Source organism: Dendropsophus ebraccatus, chromosome 6 (assembly GCF_027789765.1).
Source record: "Dendropsophus ebraccatus isolate aDenEbr1 chromosome 6, aDenEbr1.pat, whole genome shotgun sequence".
Taxonomy (NCBI): Eukaryota; Metazoa; Chordata; class Amphibia; order Anura; family Hylidae; genus Dendropsophus; species Dendropsophus ebraccatus.
The window spans coordinates 21,500,735-21,519,005 of record NC_091459.1 but is presented as its reverse complement, the minus strand read 5'-3'; the positions used below and the strand labels follow the sequence as shown (position 1 = coordinate 21,519,005).

Below are 18,271 nucleotides of genomic sequence, written 5' to 3'. Positions count from 1 at the left end.
CTGTGCTAACCACCAAATTATTAATGACATATGTTTTGCACACTTTACATAGTGTGAACTACGCATACGGTTCTACAACATTCGCACATGACATAATAGGGCATCATTTTGCATCTTTTAATAAGCAGCAGAACATAACGACTTGTAGAGTTAATCCTCACTCATTAAACAAATGACCTGCGAGCAGCTTGAGGCGCTGGCCGGAAAATGTTTTTCTCAGCCAAACTGTCTTTTTCTATAATCCTTTCATGTAATGAATGTTCCAAAGTTCCAAAGTTTCCATGAATTTCTTTTAGTTTAATTTTCTTCAATTGTTTAGTTCATCATAATAAATAAAAATCAAATACATTTTTGAATTTTTGCAAAGCAAACAGCCCAGCATCCTGTAAATCTATATTTTTAGATTTTTGCTCTTCAGGCATCAAAGAAGAGTCCAGGATGGAAAATATGGGACTATGTCAAAGCCAAACAAAACGAGGGATTATTTAGGTTAGCTGATAGATTTAACACATTTGTTTCCCTTACATCTGTGCTTCAGGATTCCCGTAGAGTGGCTAAGACTTATCTTGTCCAATGAACAGTAACATATTAACTGAACCATATTTAAAGCCTACCTATAATTTATAAAGTTTTTTTAAAGTCTGCATGGTTTTGTTAGATTAATTGCTCTTCAGAGTGGCGATAATGTGATTTAGCGCTCCTACTGCAGATATTGAGACCCGGATAGTCAACTCCGCGGTGCACAGATATTTATTCTCTCCATTTCATGGGGTGGGAAAAGAGCTGGGCTATGTTCCAGTAGTACACAGTTTTAGCAGTGCACTCACAGTATTACACAGTGCCTAATGCTCTACTGCTGTGCAATGAAATATAGCTGGCACTGTGCTTGGGATGATATACAGCAGACTTCTATATAGTGCATATGGCGGAAGAAGAGGTTACTAATGCACTGGCTTTACTATGCTTACTATGTGAGCAGAAATTAAAGAAAAAGCAACAGCTCAGAAAGGAAGAGGTTATACCAAACAATAAAATACTGTTGCTTCTGAGTTAAAAGGGAAGCCTTGATTTACCTTTCAGTGACAGGGTGGATCCTCTAAAGCAGTCTCAAACTGTGAGGCGGGGTCCACCAGTGAGGTACCTCCTACTTGCTGGTGAGGCCCAGCTTTAGGAGGCAGTTCTCACAAAAGTAACCATAAGATGCACAATCCTTTCCCTGACTGCAATAATCTCAGGTTTAGGAACATTATTGACTCATTTTGTACTTATTTAATGTCATACATAGATTAGGAGACAAATGGAGTGTAGGCTGAGCAATAGTTTTTATATTTGCATGGACATTCACCATAGATGGTGAGTCCCCAGCATCCTCTTGGTCACTCTGGTGAGGGCCAGGCATCATTTTGTTGGTTGGATGAGGCTCCAGTAGAAAAAGTTTGAGAAGCACTGCTTTAAAGGATGGAGACAGGCTTAAAGACATTTTTCACCCACAGCCCAGACTCTCTCTCTCTCTCTCTCTTAGCACTCTCTCTCATGCACATAACAATAGCTAAGCCCTGCCCTCAAATCCTGTGTTGCATCTTGGTCTCTCTGGTACTAGAGACGGATTATGCTTAACAACAAGTAGTAGACAGCAGCTTTTAGGAAAGTATGAGCTTTTTTTCTGCAGTCACTTTTGGTCAATTAAGTGATTTACAAAGATGTTACAAATCACTTAAGATATGAAATAGAAGGACGTTTTTTGAAATCACAGTGACCATTAAATGGGAAGTAAAGATATTAAATATGCAGTATGGAATTTATTCTCATTTCTTGATACTGTGGTATTAGGGGCACAACACATGGGGGAAATTTAGTCTATAGTCCCACAGGGCAAAATACAATACTGCATCACGGCTTCACTTCCTGGATAACATGGTGATGTCACTTCCTGGATAAAATGGTGATGTCATGACCCGACTCCCAGAGCTGTGCGGGCTGTGGCTGCTGGAGAGGATGATGGCAGAGGGATGCTCAATGTCCCTCCAGTGCTCTGTGTCCCTCAGTGTCCCCTGCCATCATCCTCTCCAGCAGCCACAGCCCGCACAGCTCTGGGAGTCGGGTTGTGACATCAATATTTTATCCAGAAAGTAACATCAACTTATTATCCAGGAAGTGACATCACCATGTTATCCAGGAAGTGACATCACCATTTTATCCAGGAAGTAACATCACCTTATTATCCAGGAAGTGACATCACCATGTTATCCAGGAAGTGAAGCCTTGATGCAGTAGTAAGTGCAGGGAAAAAGATCATTTTCTAAGCATTTTCCGTGATAAGTGTAAATTGGTGATTTATATAACTTTTGGGGGGCAATACAATACTTTAATAAAAACTTTCGCCGGACTTCTCCTTTAATCTACAATACCAATGTACAATATGGCCACACAGAAAATATGTACAAGTTTGTAAAAAAATTACTGTTAAAGGGACCTATATGTATGACTTTTTTTCAGTTGTACAAAGTGTGTGAGCTAATGGACCATAGTTTATTTCAGGTTTCATTGTTTTGTCTATAGTCTATGAAAACATGCAAACTTCTCTAGATTGATAAGCAGTTTATTGTTTCATTTGAGGAGGGAATGGGGATATATACAAATCAAGTTTTGTTTGGATTGACACCAAAGGGAAAAGCTGGAAGCAGCTATGATAAACCAGGGGAGATGTAAACACATGATGCGGGTTTATTACACAAATCACAATGAAATCCTTTTCCTTGAATTCTCCTATGATTCTAACAATTGGAGCTTCATTTTGAGAGTTCATCTGGAAAATTGAGATAAAAGACTGGTCAAAATAAAGCGTCAGAAAGCGTTGCGTGTAGCATTGTTACTGCCTGGTATCTATTTGCCGACTGTAAATACCATGTCAGTTTAATCATTCATTCAATGTTTTCTATATTCTAATTCTATTTATAGGATAACAGCTTTTCCAATGGTTTTAGTGTATTGTTTTTCTGTAAATTCTGTAAATTTGTTGATGCTAGAGCCCATTGATTATTGGATCTTGAGGGAACCAACTGATTGGGTTTTGACCTTTGCTTAATTTTGGGATAAGCAGTTCCAGGGGAGGCTTTCTACCTCTTTGGATGTAATATTCATATCTCTGAGCGGGTGTCAATAGTAAAGTCACATGCAGTTACCCAGCATTTATATATTGCTGCACTTGGTAAACATAATGAACATGTAATGCTTACCTCTCCGTGCTCCCCCGGTGTCCCAATGTGGCCTCACCCGTGTCCCTTGCACTGTCCACTGCAGCTCTTGTACTTGTGAGACAAACTCCTCTCGGGATTGACAGTGACATCTTCTGATATACCAATCTTATCCTCCCATTGATGTCACTTCATTGTCTAGGTTACCGACCACCTCTCCGCTCAAAAACAGTGGTCTAGCTTGATGCTCCAAAGCTCACTTCAATTTAAATGGCTACACCACCCAGTACTATATTATTTTTACATTCTATAGATTCTTCAATATTCATACTAACAATATGCTTGCTTTATTTGAATGTATGAATCATATAAGAGAATAACACCTTTAATAATATATAGCAAGATTTTTGTTTTTTAGATACTCTGTTGGGCTATTTTCACAAAACGTAAAAATAAAAGGGCAAACTACGGCCTGAAATAATGATGTATTTATCCAAAGGATGATAAGGATGTATTTATCCAAATACAGCCTTATTTTGCCCTTATTTTTATGTTATGTGAACCTGGCCTTGTATGTAAGTTAAATGTAAGGTTTTTTTTTGTTTGTTTGTTTCTCCTTTGGTTATAACATTCATCTATTGCTGCCCATTCTTAAATTCGGGGCTTAAGAGGCTGAGTTCACACTGTCTTTTTGCAATCTGTTTTTTTCCATCCGTTTTGTGGAAAAAAAAGATGTAAAAAAACTGATGCATTTGTGCGCATCCGTTTTGATCCGTTTTTCCATTGACTTTCATTTAAAAAAAAATGGATAAAAACAGTTTTTTTTACGTACACAAAAACGTAGTCAACCTAATTTTTTTGTCCGTTAAAAAATCCGTTTTGATCCTTTTTTTGCACACAAATGCGTCAGTTTTTCATCTGTTTTTTTTTTTTGCAAAAAACGGATGAAACAAACGGATAGCAAAGATGTAGTGTAAACCCAGCCTAATTTATACGTAGTAGATTTCTTTAACATTCTTTTTTTATGTATAACTAATTGAAATATATATACTTCTTTGTTTAGGGTTTCACAGGGAAAGACGGAGCTGTCGGACCCAGAGGCCCACCTGGTCCAGTGGTAAGTGATATAACATTATACAGTTTTGCTAGAACATAAGACGCTGTATTATTAACTCCTCCTAACAGACCTCAAATGCCATTGTGGCAGCTGAGTTAAAACTTCAGAGTGAAAGCATCTGCTAATGCAAGAAACATGATCAAGTCGACTGCTCATGCGGAAGAGGCATGAAAATTTGGTTTATAAAAGATCTGATAGAATTTTCAATGAGCACCTAGATCAAATGTTTCCCTTTTACTTTGCAGGGAGCACCGGGAGCACAAGGAGCACCGGGTCCAAGTGGAACACCGGGAAAACAAGGGGACACTGGTTTACCTGTAAGATACAGAACTTTTTAACTGTTTAACACAAATATAGGTGCCTAGCTTAAAGCTTAGTAAGCAGCTTCATGGAAAGCCAACGTTTTCCTCTTGTAGTTCGTATTAACACTTTTTTTGGATATAAAAGCTTGCAGTATATCATTTTAACAGTTGTAGTAGTCGATTGTAGGAATTTGAGGTAATCATTTTCCATTTGAACCGGCACCAAGATCATCTGCCAAAATATATATTTCTACGCTGTGTAAATGTTAAGAGCTAGATCAGCACATTTACAAGAATGTGCCTAAATTTTATTGCTGCCTCCATCCTTAAATTATATGTCATTTACAAAAAAAAAAGAGATATCCAATCTATGACTAACAATTTTTCCTTTGGTTTAAAGAGACTGTGTCAGCAGGTTTACGGTGTCCTATCTAAGAGTAGCATAAACTAGTGACAGAGAAGCTGAACAGAATGATGTATCACTTACATTGTTCTGTGCAGCTGATCCAAAGATATTCTCCTGAATAACATGGACAATAAGTAGTCCTTTCCATTATGTGCATGAGCCCAGTAGTCCTGGATATTCATGAAAAGCAGAAAACTCCGCCCACAGATGCTGATTGACAGTTATCTATCCATGGTGTGTATAGTCAGCCAACTATCAGCAGCCGGGGGGAGGGGTGTGAAAAGAATCCTATTCTCCTGCATATTAGGAGAACGGCTGAACAGAATGTTGTAAGTAATACACCATTCTGTTCAGCATTTCAATCACTAGTTTATGCTGGCCTCATTTAAGGCAGCATAACCCTAGTGACAGATTCCCTTAAAATACTGACATGAGGCATTGGCTCATTTTTGGCAGTACCCTATATTTATATATTGGTTATGAGAGTATAGATTTAGATGATAGCTGCAGAAGAAGATGAGAGTGTTGATTTTGTAGGAGGCAGTTACTTGTGCTCATGTTAGTTATACATGAGATAGGTGGCACCTGTTGAAGTATTTATAGTATTTGAATTTCGAAACAAAGTTCCTGTAGCTCAAAAGTCAGTGACTAGTAAGGTTGTCACATTAGGGCTATGTTCACACGATGTTTGTTTTCGGACGTACAGTATTTTTAGACATCCGTCATTTTGAGGCAAAAATACAGTCATCATAAGAAAAATAACAGCAGGAATTTAAAAAAAACAGCTGTCATTTTCATACTATCGATCGTATTTTTGCCTTAAAATTACATCTATCCATAAATACCGCTAAAAACAAACATTGTGTGAACATAGCCTTAAGTACTGGCATGTCAAAAGTATTCATACATCAAAGCTCATCCTGCTTTAATGGTTAAAGATCAGGGGGACTTCATTATATTAAAGATTATATTTGTATCAGCTGAACCATGCACGGAACATGCACTGAGAGAATAAAATATGCTTTTGCTGTTCCTCAGTTGGAAATATGTTACCAAGTAATGTGTGGGGAGATGGCATTGTATTTCAGAAATTATGAAACTTTGATGTTCAATGCTGGCTTTAATTATGGGATACTGTATGACTTGAGAACATTAGCATGCTGGGATAAAAGGGTAACATCACATTAGGGGTGGCTTACAGATGTTTCTTTATTTCAATTTAGAGGTTGATTATTCATTATCTCATGAGAATAGGAGACACAATGAAATAGCTGTTGAATGTTGACAAAGAAGGTTTTTTTACGGCAACATCATGCTTAACAGCTTAAAGGGGTTATCTGGTTAGGTAAAATATATGTTAAAACATCCCCCCCTCCTGGAGACTAACAATGAATTCTATACATGTCTTCACCTTTTCTGTCTCCTTTCCTCAGTTTTGAGCATGCTGGTTTCTGCCAAAGACATAGAAAACTGTATCTGAGCTGTTTAGTCTGTCTCTGCTCTCAGCACCTTCCTCCCTTATGAGACGGCTTATGTAATCAAGTCCCTATATGCAACTTTGTAGAAACTTTGTAAAGTGGGGAAGATTATTCACAGATGAACCCTCCTGACATTACAAAGAAGCTACAAAGTTGTAGATAAAGCCCGCCAGAGACTTGTTTACATCAGCTGACTCATAAGAGAGGAGGGAAGAGGGTGAGACAGAGAGAAAAGCTCACACCCAGTTTTTGTGTCTTCAGCAAAAAACAGCAGCTCAGAATTGAGGGAAGGAGACAAAAAAGATAATGACATTTATGGAAGGAATTGTAACTTTCCAGGAGGGGGATTATAACCAGGAAAACATTTAAGGGCTATTCTCTATCTTTTTATCTATCTTGGGGATTGTCTAGCTTTTTAAAGCCTGCTCAGTTGTATATGCAGATAACGTTGGCCATGTCATAACCAGAAAGGGAATAGTAAAAAAGCTGTTGTTGGGTCTAACTAGACCTAACACAGATCCAACAGTAAAATAGTCATTAGAAATTAGCTGATTTTGGGGATACATGATGTACTGTACAGGCTCAGATATAGTGGGAAAGTCCCACTGCCACCATTCCAACAGCCAATTCTGTGGCTGAAGTAGGTCACCACTGTGGCTTTTGGTGGATAAGTGAGTACGCATTTTTTTTAGTTTTTTTTTTATTTATAGAACCGCCTGAGTGCTGTGAAAATATTCTCACAGACAACCCGTTTTTGCACAACTGAAGCTCTGGCCAAGATAAAATAACACTAGTTTATAGACCAAGTACGGTGCATAAATGAAAAAAAAAAACATGTTTATGTTTCAAAAAGATCACAATTATATAATACATTGTAATTTTATAGGGTCCTGCAGGACAGAAAGGAGACAAAGGTGACAGGGTACGTAGATGGATTGAAAATATGTATGTTTTGTATGTCCACATAGGTACTTGTTTACGTAGACTTGAGAACCTCCCTGTCTAAGGCTATGTCCACACAACGTATATTTTCGTAAATTCACGGCTGTTGTACAACGGCCGTGATTATTACGAGAATATACGTTACATTGCTGTTAATGGGATCCCGGCCGGGGTGTATACACATAGTATACGCTCCGGATGGGATCCCTAGTAGTGCCGCAAACAACTGACATGTCAGTTTTCTGCGGCCGCTATTCAGTGAATAGTGGCCGTAGAAAACCACGTCAGTGCACACGGTGGAGCGAACAGTGCTGTGGGGAGTTCTGATGTGAGCACGAACGGATACACCCGCATCAGAACTCTGCGGCCATAAAGATCATCCGGCCGGTACTGCAGTACCGGCCAGGATGATCTTTTCAGAGACCGGCCATTTTGTGACCAACGGCCGGGTCACAGAACGGCCGGTCTCTTACGACGTGTGAACATAGCCTAACTGTGGATTGTGTAGGGTGCATTTGTTTTAAAGGGCTCCTGTCCTTTCAATTTGGTCTTAAACATCTCTCTGGACTTTCTAAATAGTGTCCTTTAGGACTTCAGTCAAGTCTGGCCTGAAAATTACCTTAGGCTATGTTCACACACAGTATTTTTGCTCAGTAGTTTGGTCAGTATTTTGCAACTAAAACCAGGAGATGATTGAAAACACAGAAAGGCTATGTTCACACTGAAATTTAGTGAATGGCCGTCATTTAATGGCAAATAATTGCCATTATTTTAAAACAACCTACATTGCTTTGAAGTAACGTCCGTTATTTGCCATTAAGGGTAAATTCACACGGGCGGATCCGCCGGAAGTCTCACGCACGAAATCCGCAGCTAATCCGCAATACACGTATTAATAATAAAAAGAATAATACATGTATTGCGGATTAGCTGCGGATTTCGTGCGTAAGACTCCCGGTGGATCCGCCCCTGTGAATTTACCCTAAATGGCGGCCATTCACTAAATTTAAACAGTGAGCGAACATAGCCTTTCTGTGTTTTCAATCCACTCCCAGTTTTGGTTGCAAAACATTGACCAAAATACTGAGCAAAAACACTGTGTGTGAACATAGTCTAAGGCTATGTTCCCACAATGTATTTTTAGATGAAAAAAGGCAGTTTTTTTTTTTTTTATACTTTCTTTAAAATTTTTGCACCTACCCAAACCCAACCCAAAATGCTAACACTTGATAGATGACATTGCTAGGTTTAACATATATCCATTATATTCTTGATTTGTTTACACGTTTAGGGAGATATGGCTTCCCAGAATATGATGAGGGCGGTTGCACGACAAGTTTGTGAACAGATGATAAACAGTAAGTTAAACAATTGTTTTGTAAACAGTCTAAATGCATCACTCGTACATTTACAGTATGGAATTCATGCCTTTGATACAGTAGTTATGAATTTATTATAGCCTCATTTATTAGCCAAAAAAATGTGGTGGCTTATAGTGTAAATTTTTAGAGTTTTCTCATCATGCAGGAGAGGCTTTGGGAGCTTGTAGCATCACGTGGGAACCCTACATGTCGATAGCAGCAATTGGCTGGCCAGATCAGATGACCTGGGCATATAAGAATCAGGTCCCGCGGTGCTTGATTTAGACGCAGGCTGGATGAGCTTAGGGAGAGAGCTGCTGTCTGTCAGGGAGAGTGTTAGGGTGGGAAAATAGTGTCTGTTAGGCAGGAATCATCCACAAAGAACCCAACAGTCCTTCTAAGGGCTACAACTCCTTTATTTTTTTTTGCTACTCTTGGCTGCTGGCTGGGACTTGTAGTGCAGCTACCGCCATCTTGGCTGCACACTGTGCGGAGCGACTGGTGCCAGAAAGGGGACAGCACGTGGTCCACAAAGACCCAGAAGAAATTGCCCAAATTGCTGCTGTACCTTGGCTTGCTCTATTCTTCTATTCTGTATTCTTAATCCTTAGGGACCTATTGCATATAAATTACTTAATTATTGTATCCCTTAAACTCAGGCCATAGGGGCAGATTTATCATTAGGCTATGTTCACACGCCGGAACGGCCGGTCTCTGCAAAGATCATCCCGGATGATCCTTCCGGCCGCAGTGTTCTGATGCGGGCGCATCAGCGCGCGCCCGCATCAGAACTCCCCATAGCGCACAATAAAGCAAGCGGTCGGAGCCGCTCGCTTCATTGTGTGAACTGACAGGGTTTTCTACGGCCACAATTCGAACTCAAACCTAGCCGGACCTTTCGCATTTGATTCCTTATGTCTTTCTGGTCTGATCGAAAGGAGGAGACAGTCCGGAGACCACCTGGAATTCCGGGATACAGCCTATTACCTAGGCCGAATCCTGGAATTCTAGGAGGTCCTCGGGATGTCTCCTCCTTCCGCACGGACTGGGAAGGCATAAGGAATCAAATGCGAAAGGTCCGGCTAGGCTCGAGTTCGATCAAACCTAGCTTTTTCCGCTGTTTGATCAAGCCTAGTTCTTACCCCCTACACCTCCCCCTTCCCCACCCCGTGTCCTCACGCCTTGTTTGTGTGATTCCCTGGTCACTGCAGCTATAGCTTGGACTTCTGGAGAAGTGACAGACCGCTCAGCCCAACACTGGCTGAGAAGGGACAGCACTGCGGCCAGTGATTGACTGAGCGGCCTGTCACTTCAGAGATAGGACCAAAAGTGAGAGCTGCAGCTGTGGTGACCAGGGAATCCCACAGACAAGGCCTGAGGACACCAGGGGAGCCTGAACATGTAAGTAATAGCTTTATTATTTTACACCAAAGCAAGGACTGCATGGACATCGCTAATGATGTCCGGCTGCACAATAATTGAGCCGTGTCAGGATTAGACTGTCTATCCATATTTATTGTATTATCAAGTAGAACTTTTTCTATTGAGTAGACAAGACTTTGTCTTACTGATCTCTCCGCTGTATAATTACTACAATCGGCATTACTCAACAGGTACATTCTACATTATGGAATTTGATACTAAGAAAGCAAATATGATTTCTCTTTGTGTTAACAGTAGAATGTCAAGATTATTGACTAATGATTACTTTCCTGTAACACCACAAGCCTTTGAGTGCCAGAAAGACTGAATGAAAGCTTAAGACAGATAAGCACTTGGCCCACCACGCCTGCCAAATATCACTCGGAGTAAAATCCCAGACTTTGCTTTGTACCATGCCTACTTAAAATGTTTTCATTGTAGTTTTCTTCAGCGACTGCTCTTAAAACTTCTAAGCAATATTACAAAGAGTTCCCAGTGTTTCAAGCTAAAACGTTCTGTTTCATTAGAGATGTAAGTCAAAGCTCACTGCTAGCATCTAATGTTACAATTTTTCCCCTTTTTAGGTCAAATGAGCAGATTCAATCAAATGCTGAACCAGATTCCAAATGACTATTATTCCAATCGTCAACCAGGACCTCCAGGTCCACCAGGTCCTCCAGGCAGTGCTGGAGCAAGAGGTGAACCTGGACCTTCAGGCAGTAATGGCTTCCCAGGACCACCTGGTCTTCAAGGGCCACCTGGAGAAAGAGGTGGGTGTATGTGTAAAATAGGCCACTTATTGTTATATACCTTTTTATTGTTAGAGTAAAAAAAAATAATAATTTAATGGGATCCATGTCACAGACTAGTGGGATTTAGCCCACTCAGCCAATCAGTGACTGCTACAGTGTCCCGCCCCAGTCACTGACTGGCTGAGTGGGACATCCGTCAACCCGGTTGTAACGTAGCCAGCTGGGAGCTCATAAGACAGCTAGCGGGGCCCAGGAGAGGGACGCGGCTCTGTGCGGGCATCGGGACAGGTGACTATGACTTGTTTTTTAATTTCCTCATACCCCCTCCCTGTAATGAGTTTTTAATTCCTGGCTGGACTCCTCCTTTAAAATTACAACTTTCAAAAATATGTTTTATACCTTTTTTAGGTTTACCAGGAGAGAAGGGAGACAGAGGTAACCCTGGAACAGGATCTCAAGGACCCAGAGGGCTTACTGGACCTCCAGGTTGGTATACGTATACTCTTGAAAAAGATTTACTATAAAAACTACATTGGCTGAAAATCGTTACTCTAAGGACTAGCTTTACTAAAAAGAATTACTATAAGGACTAGCTTTACTAACATTTTCAATACGAGGCATGAACACAGTCAATACTCACTACAGATTTGTATAAAATAACATACAATTTAGGCCAATGCTAATGCTAACAAGAGAAAGAGACACTATTTGCTAGTAGTTATCAAAAGTAGTTATGACACTAAGGCTATGTTCACACAATGATTTTCACACAATGATACTGCAAATAACGGCCGTTGTTTAACATAGTTTGGTGGACATCATTGCAATGAATGCCGTTGGTTTAGGTTAAATGAGGGCCACTTTCAACACCCATTGAAAGGCCCATTGAATTTTGTTGAAAAGATGGCAAAAGGACGTCCAAAAAACCGCTGCGTGAACAACTTAAAATAAAGGAAGTTGTTTGCTAAATAAGAGCCGCCAATATATATCCTAAACATGAATATGACCGTAACTGCAAACGTATTCTATGCGTTGTGTGAACTTACAGCTGTTGTTCCCATGGACCTCAGTGAAAATCATTGAAGACTAAAAACAATGGCCGTTATTTTGAGTATCAAATAATGGCCATTAGTTTTCCTAAAAAAGTGTGAACATGGTCTATTTGTGCTACTTGATTTCTATACACAGGGCATGTTTTGTAATATCAATTAAATATCCATATCAAATGGAGGGACATTAATAAGTATTATCAAACATATCCGTCTGAAATGGCCATTTACCTACAACGATTGAAAAAACTTTTACAAGAAAACCATTCTCCCATTGTAGCAAAGTCAATCTCTGCTTTCCTTATTGCTGGATTTCCAGTTCAGTTTCGGTTTTTCCCGACGTATCTGAACAAACCTATCTGCTCCAATGTACAAAATTCAAACGTCAAAATGATGTAATTTTTTTATTTTCAAAAACAGAGAAGAAATAACGTTGTGAGAACCTAGACTAAAGTAAAAATGACCTGAATATGGAAACATACATTGTTATTTCTATATCCCAATGCTGTTATTTCTATACCAGCATGCTGTTAGATACAGGATGAGACTTTACAAAGAACTAAAGCAGGGAGCGGTCCCTAGGGGTTCAATGAATGAAATTTTCCAATGTTCCATATACCGAACTGCTTTAATAATCTGTACCATACCACATAAGACTACAAAAATACTTATTGAACACTTTCTCCATTGTTTTTCTATTTCTACGTGTCAGCCTTACTATGGGTTGGAATCCCGAGGCCTGCACCATATAGCTATTTGTATGGTGTGGCTTTTTTGTTTTTTTAGGATGAAATACTATTACGAAGAGTCATAGAGTCCAAACATGCTGTGCTTTAATCTGCTCCTCAGTATACCGGCTGATGATTTGCCGGAGACTTGGCTGTAGACACATTTTCTGGTTGTTTCTGTATTTCGTTCTCTAGTTAAAACACGATTTTTTCATTACGACATGTACAAGCTTGCAACTATTTTATCCTCTCTAGGTTTACCATGTACATTTCGCTAACCATAATAGTGATTGCTCCAAAGACAACATGACTTCATCTGCCCCCGGGCTAGAGAACAGCATCGCTGATAGACTTCTACATTTTAATTGTAGCTCGGTGTGCTTTCAAATGTAGTAGTCTACCCCGAGGATATTTTTACATCTTAATAGAGGAAACAAACCAAATCATTCATTGATATTGTTCAATTAGTTCTTTCTTTCCAATTTACTTTTTTATAAGAATGGGCATTGTATATGCAACAAGTATTACGAAGCCTGAGGAATCGCAGCCAGCAATGTTTGGCTAATTTTTGGTTTCCTTATAGAAAACATATGTCATATTTTCCTTTTTTTTTCTTTTACATTGTACACATACAGTATGTCTAGACAGTTTGTGGGCCAAATGTATTGTTTGCTTTAAAACAATAAAAAACAAACCTCATCTGTATTCCCTTCTTTAAAATCAGGACCACCAGGTGACTCTAGGACAGGACCACCAGGATCTCCAGGCTCCTCAGGGCCACCAGGACCTCCTGGTCGCCCAGGTAACCAAGGCATTAGAGGTCCAACGGGTCCAGCTGGATACTGTGACGCATCGCTATGTGCAAGTATTCCATACAACGGACAAGGATACCCAGGTACGCTGGCAAATATTTAATTTATGCAGTGTATAGTAGTTTATAGCTAAGAATATGCACCGTTTTTTTTTTTTTTTTTTTTTAACTAACATAGAGAAAGCAAATGCATACATGTCTATTGTAACCTAAATCTCTTCGATAACTGCCTGCTTAGAGAGCAAGGTGTGGTATGAATTAATCCCTAATGAAGTTTGTTAATACTGCTAAAGCTGTAGCTACAGAGGAATTGCCTTATATCATTACAAATAAGTTAGCATTTCCAGCCAACCTTAAAGGGATTATTCGGTATTAGGAAAAAAAAATCTACTTTCTTTCAAAATTAGCACCACCCTTGTCTCCAGTTTGTGTGTAGTATTGCATTTCAGCTCCATTCACTTCAATGGAACTGAGCTGCAAAACCACAACCAAATTGACAACAAAGTGGTGTTGTTTTTGGAAGGAAGCGGTTGTGTTTTTTTTTTTAATTAAGTCTGGAGAACCCCATTAAAAAAAACATGTTAGGAGAATAGTCAATTTTTTTAAATGTAATTTCTATATAGATGTCAAGATGGTAAAAAAAAATATGATATGGTAAAAAAAAATATGTAAAAATAGCATTGAGATATTTCAACTCAGCCCCATAAAATAATGATATCGTCATTGGAGCCAATGTAAATAATGGAGAAAAAGGAGCAGGAGACTCACCAGTAATCTGCAGATAAATAAATGCTTTATGCCGTGCAAATTCCTCCACACAGTAAAATGGGACATATGAGACAGATGCCAGCAACCTCTGTGAGGCAACATTATGATTGTGCCTTTTGGTCCTTACCTAAAATCATCGGCCACCGGCCGTGTATCGCTGCGTGTAATTGTGATGCACGGCTGATGGTTGATGTAAAATAGATACAAATTGTATACATGACCTCTTCACGGCCAATGGGCCAGTGATTGGATTAGCAGCGTGTAAGTTCAGAGACCCGCCTTAAAGCTACAGCGGTGGCTCCGGGAAGCGAGCAGAAGACCCCCAGGGGCCATGGAGAGGTCATGTACACAGTGGGCAAGGGCTGCATGGACATAGCTAATGATGTCTGTGTACCCCTTGCTGCAGGATTATGAGCCGTGTAATAGGTTCAATAAGCGAGGGCTGATCTAGCAGATCGGCGCCCGCATACAGGAGGCATGGAGCCATCTAATACAGCCCTAAGCCAAACTGAGGATGGGGTGGACAATGATCCCAATGTTCCTCTGTTGCCCAAGAGCCAAATACACCTGAAGCTGGCCCTTGTTGTCATCCAGCATATATTCTTTGTATCAAAGATTAAGATAAGAACTCACACTGTAAAGCATCTTTTTGTTGATTGAAGTTTTTAAAAAAAACTTTATAATTTAAAATATATTGAGTTATTATTAAGATTTTTTTTTATTAATAGTGCATTAAAAGTGCATACAACAAATAAAATGCAACTTCATGAGATAAAGTTGATTGTACCAGATTAAAAGGGAACTATTAGTAGGTTAGGCTAATCTAACCTGCTGATAGATCCCTAATGCGCACGGGGTGCCGAGGAGGAAGGTATGTGTCTTACCTTCCTCCTCAGCACCATTCCTGTGTAGTTAGTAGTTGAATCCACCACCTGGAGCACCCCGATAAGCTGGCCTTCCTGTTTCTTTAAAGGAAGCAAGCCGCCTTGGCACAATGGGGCGGGGCAAGGCCCCTAACGGTGCTCCCAGATGTGTATTCAACTATTAACAGTACGGGAATGGCGCAGAGGAGGAAGGTAAGAGACACACCTTCCTCCTCAGCGCCCTGTGCACATTAGGGGGCTGTCATCAGGTTAGATTTGTCTAACCTACCGATAGTTCCCCTTTAAACGATCTGTAGGAATGTGTAGATAAGAGGACGATAATGTATATTTCACTTCATACTAACATCATCTTTGACCTGTTACAGGTTCCGGCTAACACATTTTCTAAGCCTCCAGTGCTGCTTACAGTTTGAATTCATGAAAATCCTGTTTCTGAGATGTTTGCGCACGTTCTTAATCTGAAATGATTTCACCATGGATATAGCTAATGACTTACATTACCATCATAAAAAAAAGGGGAAACTGTTCTTTAATACTAACAGCATTCCAATGGGATCCAAGACAGCGGTGTCAACTCACAACGTCTGTTTGCATTCTGTAGTGAAAAAAAGTCATGTCAAATATATGAAAGACATAGGGCCTCAGTTACCCGAGAGGTCGATATAACTACTAACTACTGTATCTGAGGTAACCCTTTTATATAGAGATTTAACATAAGGAAGTAGAAATGATGTATGTAAATAATAAACTAATTGTGGCTTGTAAATGATTTCTATGGGATCATATCCACTAAAATCGGTTAACAATTTTTTTACCATAAGCTAATACATTAAAGCCTGCTGCTTGCTGTCTGCTAGAATAACCAATGACCCCCCCTTCATCCCTCATGTACTCTACAATGTTATATTGCTTGTCAGGCAAAATCTAGTAACGCATTATATGCCTTTATCTTAAAGTATTCCATTATTTATTATTGCATATCAGGACAAAAAAACGATTGTCCTTAAATTATTACAGCTAAAACGAGTCTGAGAGATATAACACGGCGCGGTGTACGTGTATAACTTTCAGTAAAATGTCTAATCTTATGCATAAACCTGAACTGATTTAACTGTAAGTGGTGCACAAGAATAATACTAGTTAACATTGGTTAATTGTCTATACTAAATATATCGACTTCATGTCAAAAATTATATATATATATATATATATATATATATATATATATATGTATATATATATATATATATATATATATATGCATGTATATATTTTAAGGTATTTGCTTGTACTCTTAAAGAGACTCTGTCAGTAGGTGACAGAGAAGCTGAACAGAATGATGTATCACTTACACTGATCCAGAGATATCCTCCTAAATAACATGGACAATAAGTAGTCCTCTCCATTATGTGCATGAGCTCAGTAGTCCTGGATATTCATGAGAAGCAGAAAACTCCGCCCACTAGCTACTGATTGGCAGTTATCTATCCATGCTGTGTATAGGCAGTCAACTGTCAATCAGCAACTGAAAGGCGGGTGTGTGGCAAGAATCCTATTCTCCTGCATATTAGGAGAACGGCTGAATAGAATGATGTAAGTAATACACCTTTTTTATCACTAGTTTATGCTACCCTCATTTAAGGTGGAATAAACCTAGTGACAGATTTCCTTTAAAGTCTTGCAAAACCAGAATGTATATATATATATATATATATATATATATATATATATATATATAGACAATTAACTCCTATAACCTACTAAGCCGAATAATCTTTACTATGCTCTTCAATCAATGTAATAAGATAATTGTCTTGTTCAATCGGACAAATATTTTCAACCAGAACCTTATCAACCTGAAAGTGGACCCGCCGAGCCTGACAACCAAGCTTACGTAGTCCAAATGCCACCCGAAAGACCGGATGATGAGGACTATGGACATCATGAATATGCAGAACATTTGCGGTGGAGAAGATCCTTAAGAAAGAATGTAGTGAAATCATAAAATGGTTTTGTATTTTAGTTTACTATGTGTGTCATTTACTTGTGACCTTGATCGGCAGATACATGCAGAGTAAGCAGATTTTTATGTCACTTCAGGATATTGCATTCATGAGATGCACTTATACTTATGTCCACATTTTCTGTGAGTGCTGCGTTAAGTACATCTCACCATAAGAACCAGGTGTCTGATGCTCTTTATACTTGCGTGTAAAATATGTTGTGCTTGCAATGTCAATTGCCTTGTCCTAATGTGTGAATAAAGATGATAATTTTATTGCAATGTTACATAGTACAAACCTATACCAGGAAAAAAAAAAAACTTCCGAGCAGCAATGCTGCCTGTACCCTGCATCTAAAACCATATTGCCACCCACGTAGCCATACCATGTTTCGTCATACCCCTTCCCAATCCAAAGCCTCACTCATACATTGTGGAGGATATAATGCTTTTATACTCTGTCTACCTTTAAGCATCCAGAAAACTTTTTTTTTTTTTTTACATAGCTAAATATACTGTGCCCATTAGAGTCAGGATTATATCGTAGATACATTAACAGTTACATTTATGTCAACTTGCAGTCAATCCTGCAGAAAATGAAATTGCATGTTTGTGCTGTATATTTAGTATGGACGATTTTCAGAATATAATGTTCTCAAAGTTCCTTAGTGTCTTAGTTCTCAAAGCAGTTTAAAGACTATGAAAATAGATTTGCTATTTCAGGATTTTTTTAAACTGCAAATTGTGAATTTCACTGCCTTATATTTTTATTTATTTCTAAGAAAAAGAGGCGTTTTTTTCAATAAAACTACTGAAAATAAGCTAGTTTGTCTCCTGTGTGTTACTCAATTCAAAAATCACACCTTATACACATTTCCCGCCAAATCAGGCCGATATCTTCCTGTGTAATAGACAGCGATCAGCAGAACAGCGAGCAAACACTTGCTTGTCGGCTGATTTCGGTCTTTCAACCTCTCTAAAAATAATCTGCCACTGGCTGCACATCTCTCTATAAAAATGACATGTGCGGCTGACAGCTGATTAAAGGAGAAGTC

At 39.1% G+C, this 18,271-nt stretch overlaps 1 protein-coding gene across 3 annotated transcripts in view; it reads left to right on the top strand.

Annotated features, from left to right (window-relative positions):
* Positions 1 to 18,023, top strand: part of COL12A1 (collagen type XII alpha 1 chain) — a 168,693-nt gene extending 150,670 nt beyond the window's left edge. For 2 of the 3 annotated variants that reach the window (XM_069974643.1, XM_069974646.1), the window contains 8 exons: positions 4,258 to 4,311; positions 4,557 to 4,628; positions 7,384 to 7,419; positions 8,731 to 8,797; positions 10,807 to 10,992; positions 11,383 to 11,460; positions 13,476 to 13,646; positions 17,059 to 18,023. In XM_069974643.1, the coding sequence (XP_069830744.1) occupies positions 4,258 to 4,311; positions 4,557 to 4,628; positions 7,384 to 7,419; positions 8,731 to 8,797; positions 10,807 to 10,992; positions 11,383 to 11,460; positions 13,476 to 13,646; positions 17,059 to 17,219 (825 nt within the window). In that variant the 3' untranslated portion in view covers positions 17,220 to 18,023. Of the gene's footprint in view, positions 1 to 4,257; positions 4,312 to 4,556; positions 4,629 to 7,383; positions 7,420 to 8,730; positions 8,798 to 10,806; positions 10,993 to 11,382; positions 11,461 to 13,475; positions 13,647 to 15,579; positions 16,937 to 17,058 lie in introns of those variants that run through there. The other variant, XM_069974644.1, reaches the window with a different exon arrangement.
* Positions 18,024 to 18,271: the final 248 nt, after the last annotated feature.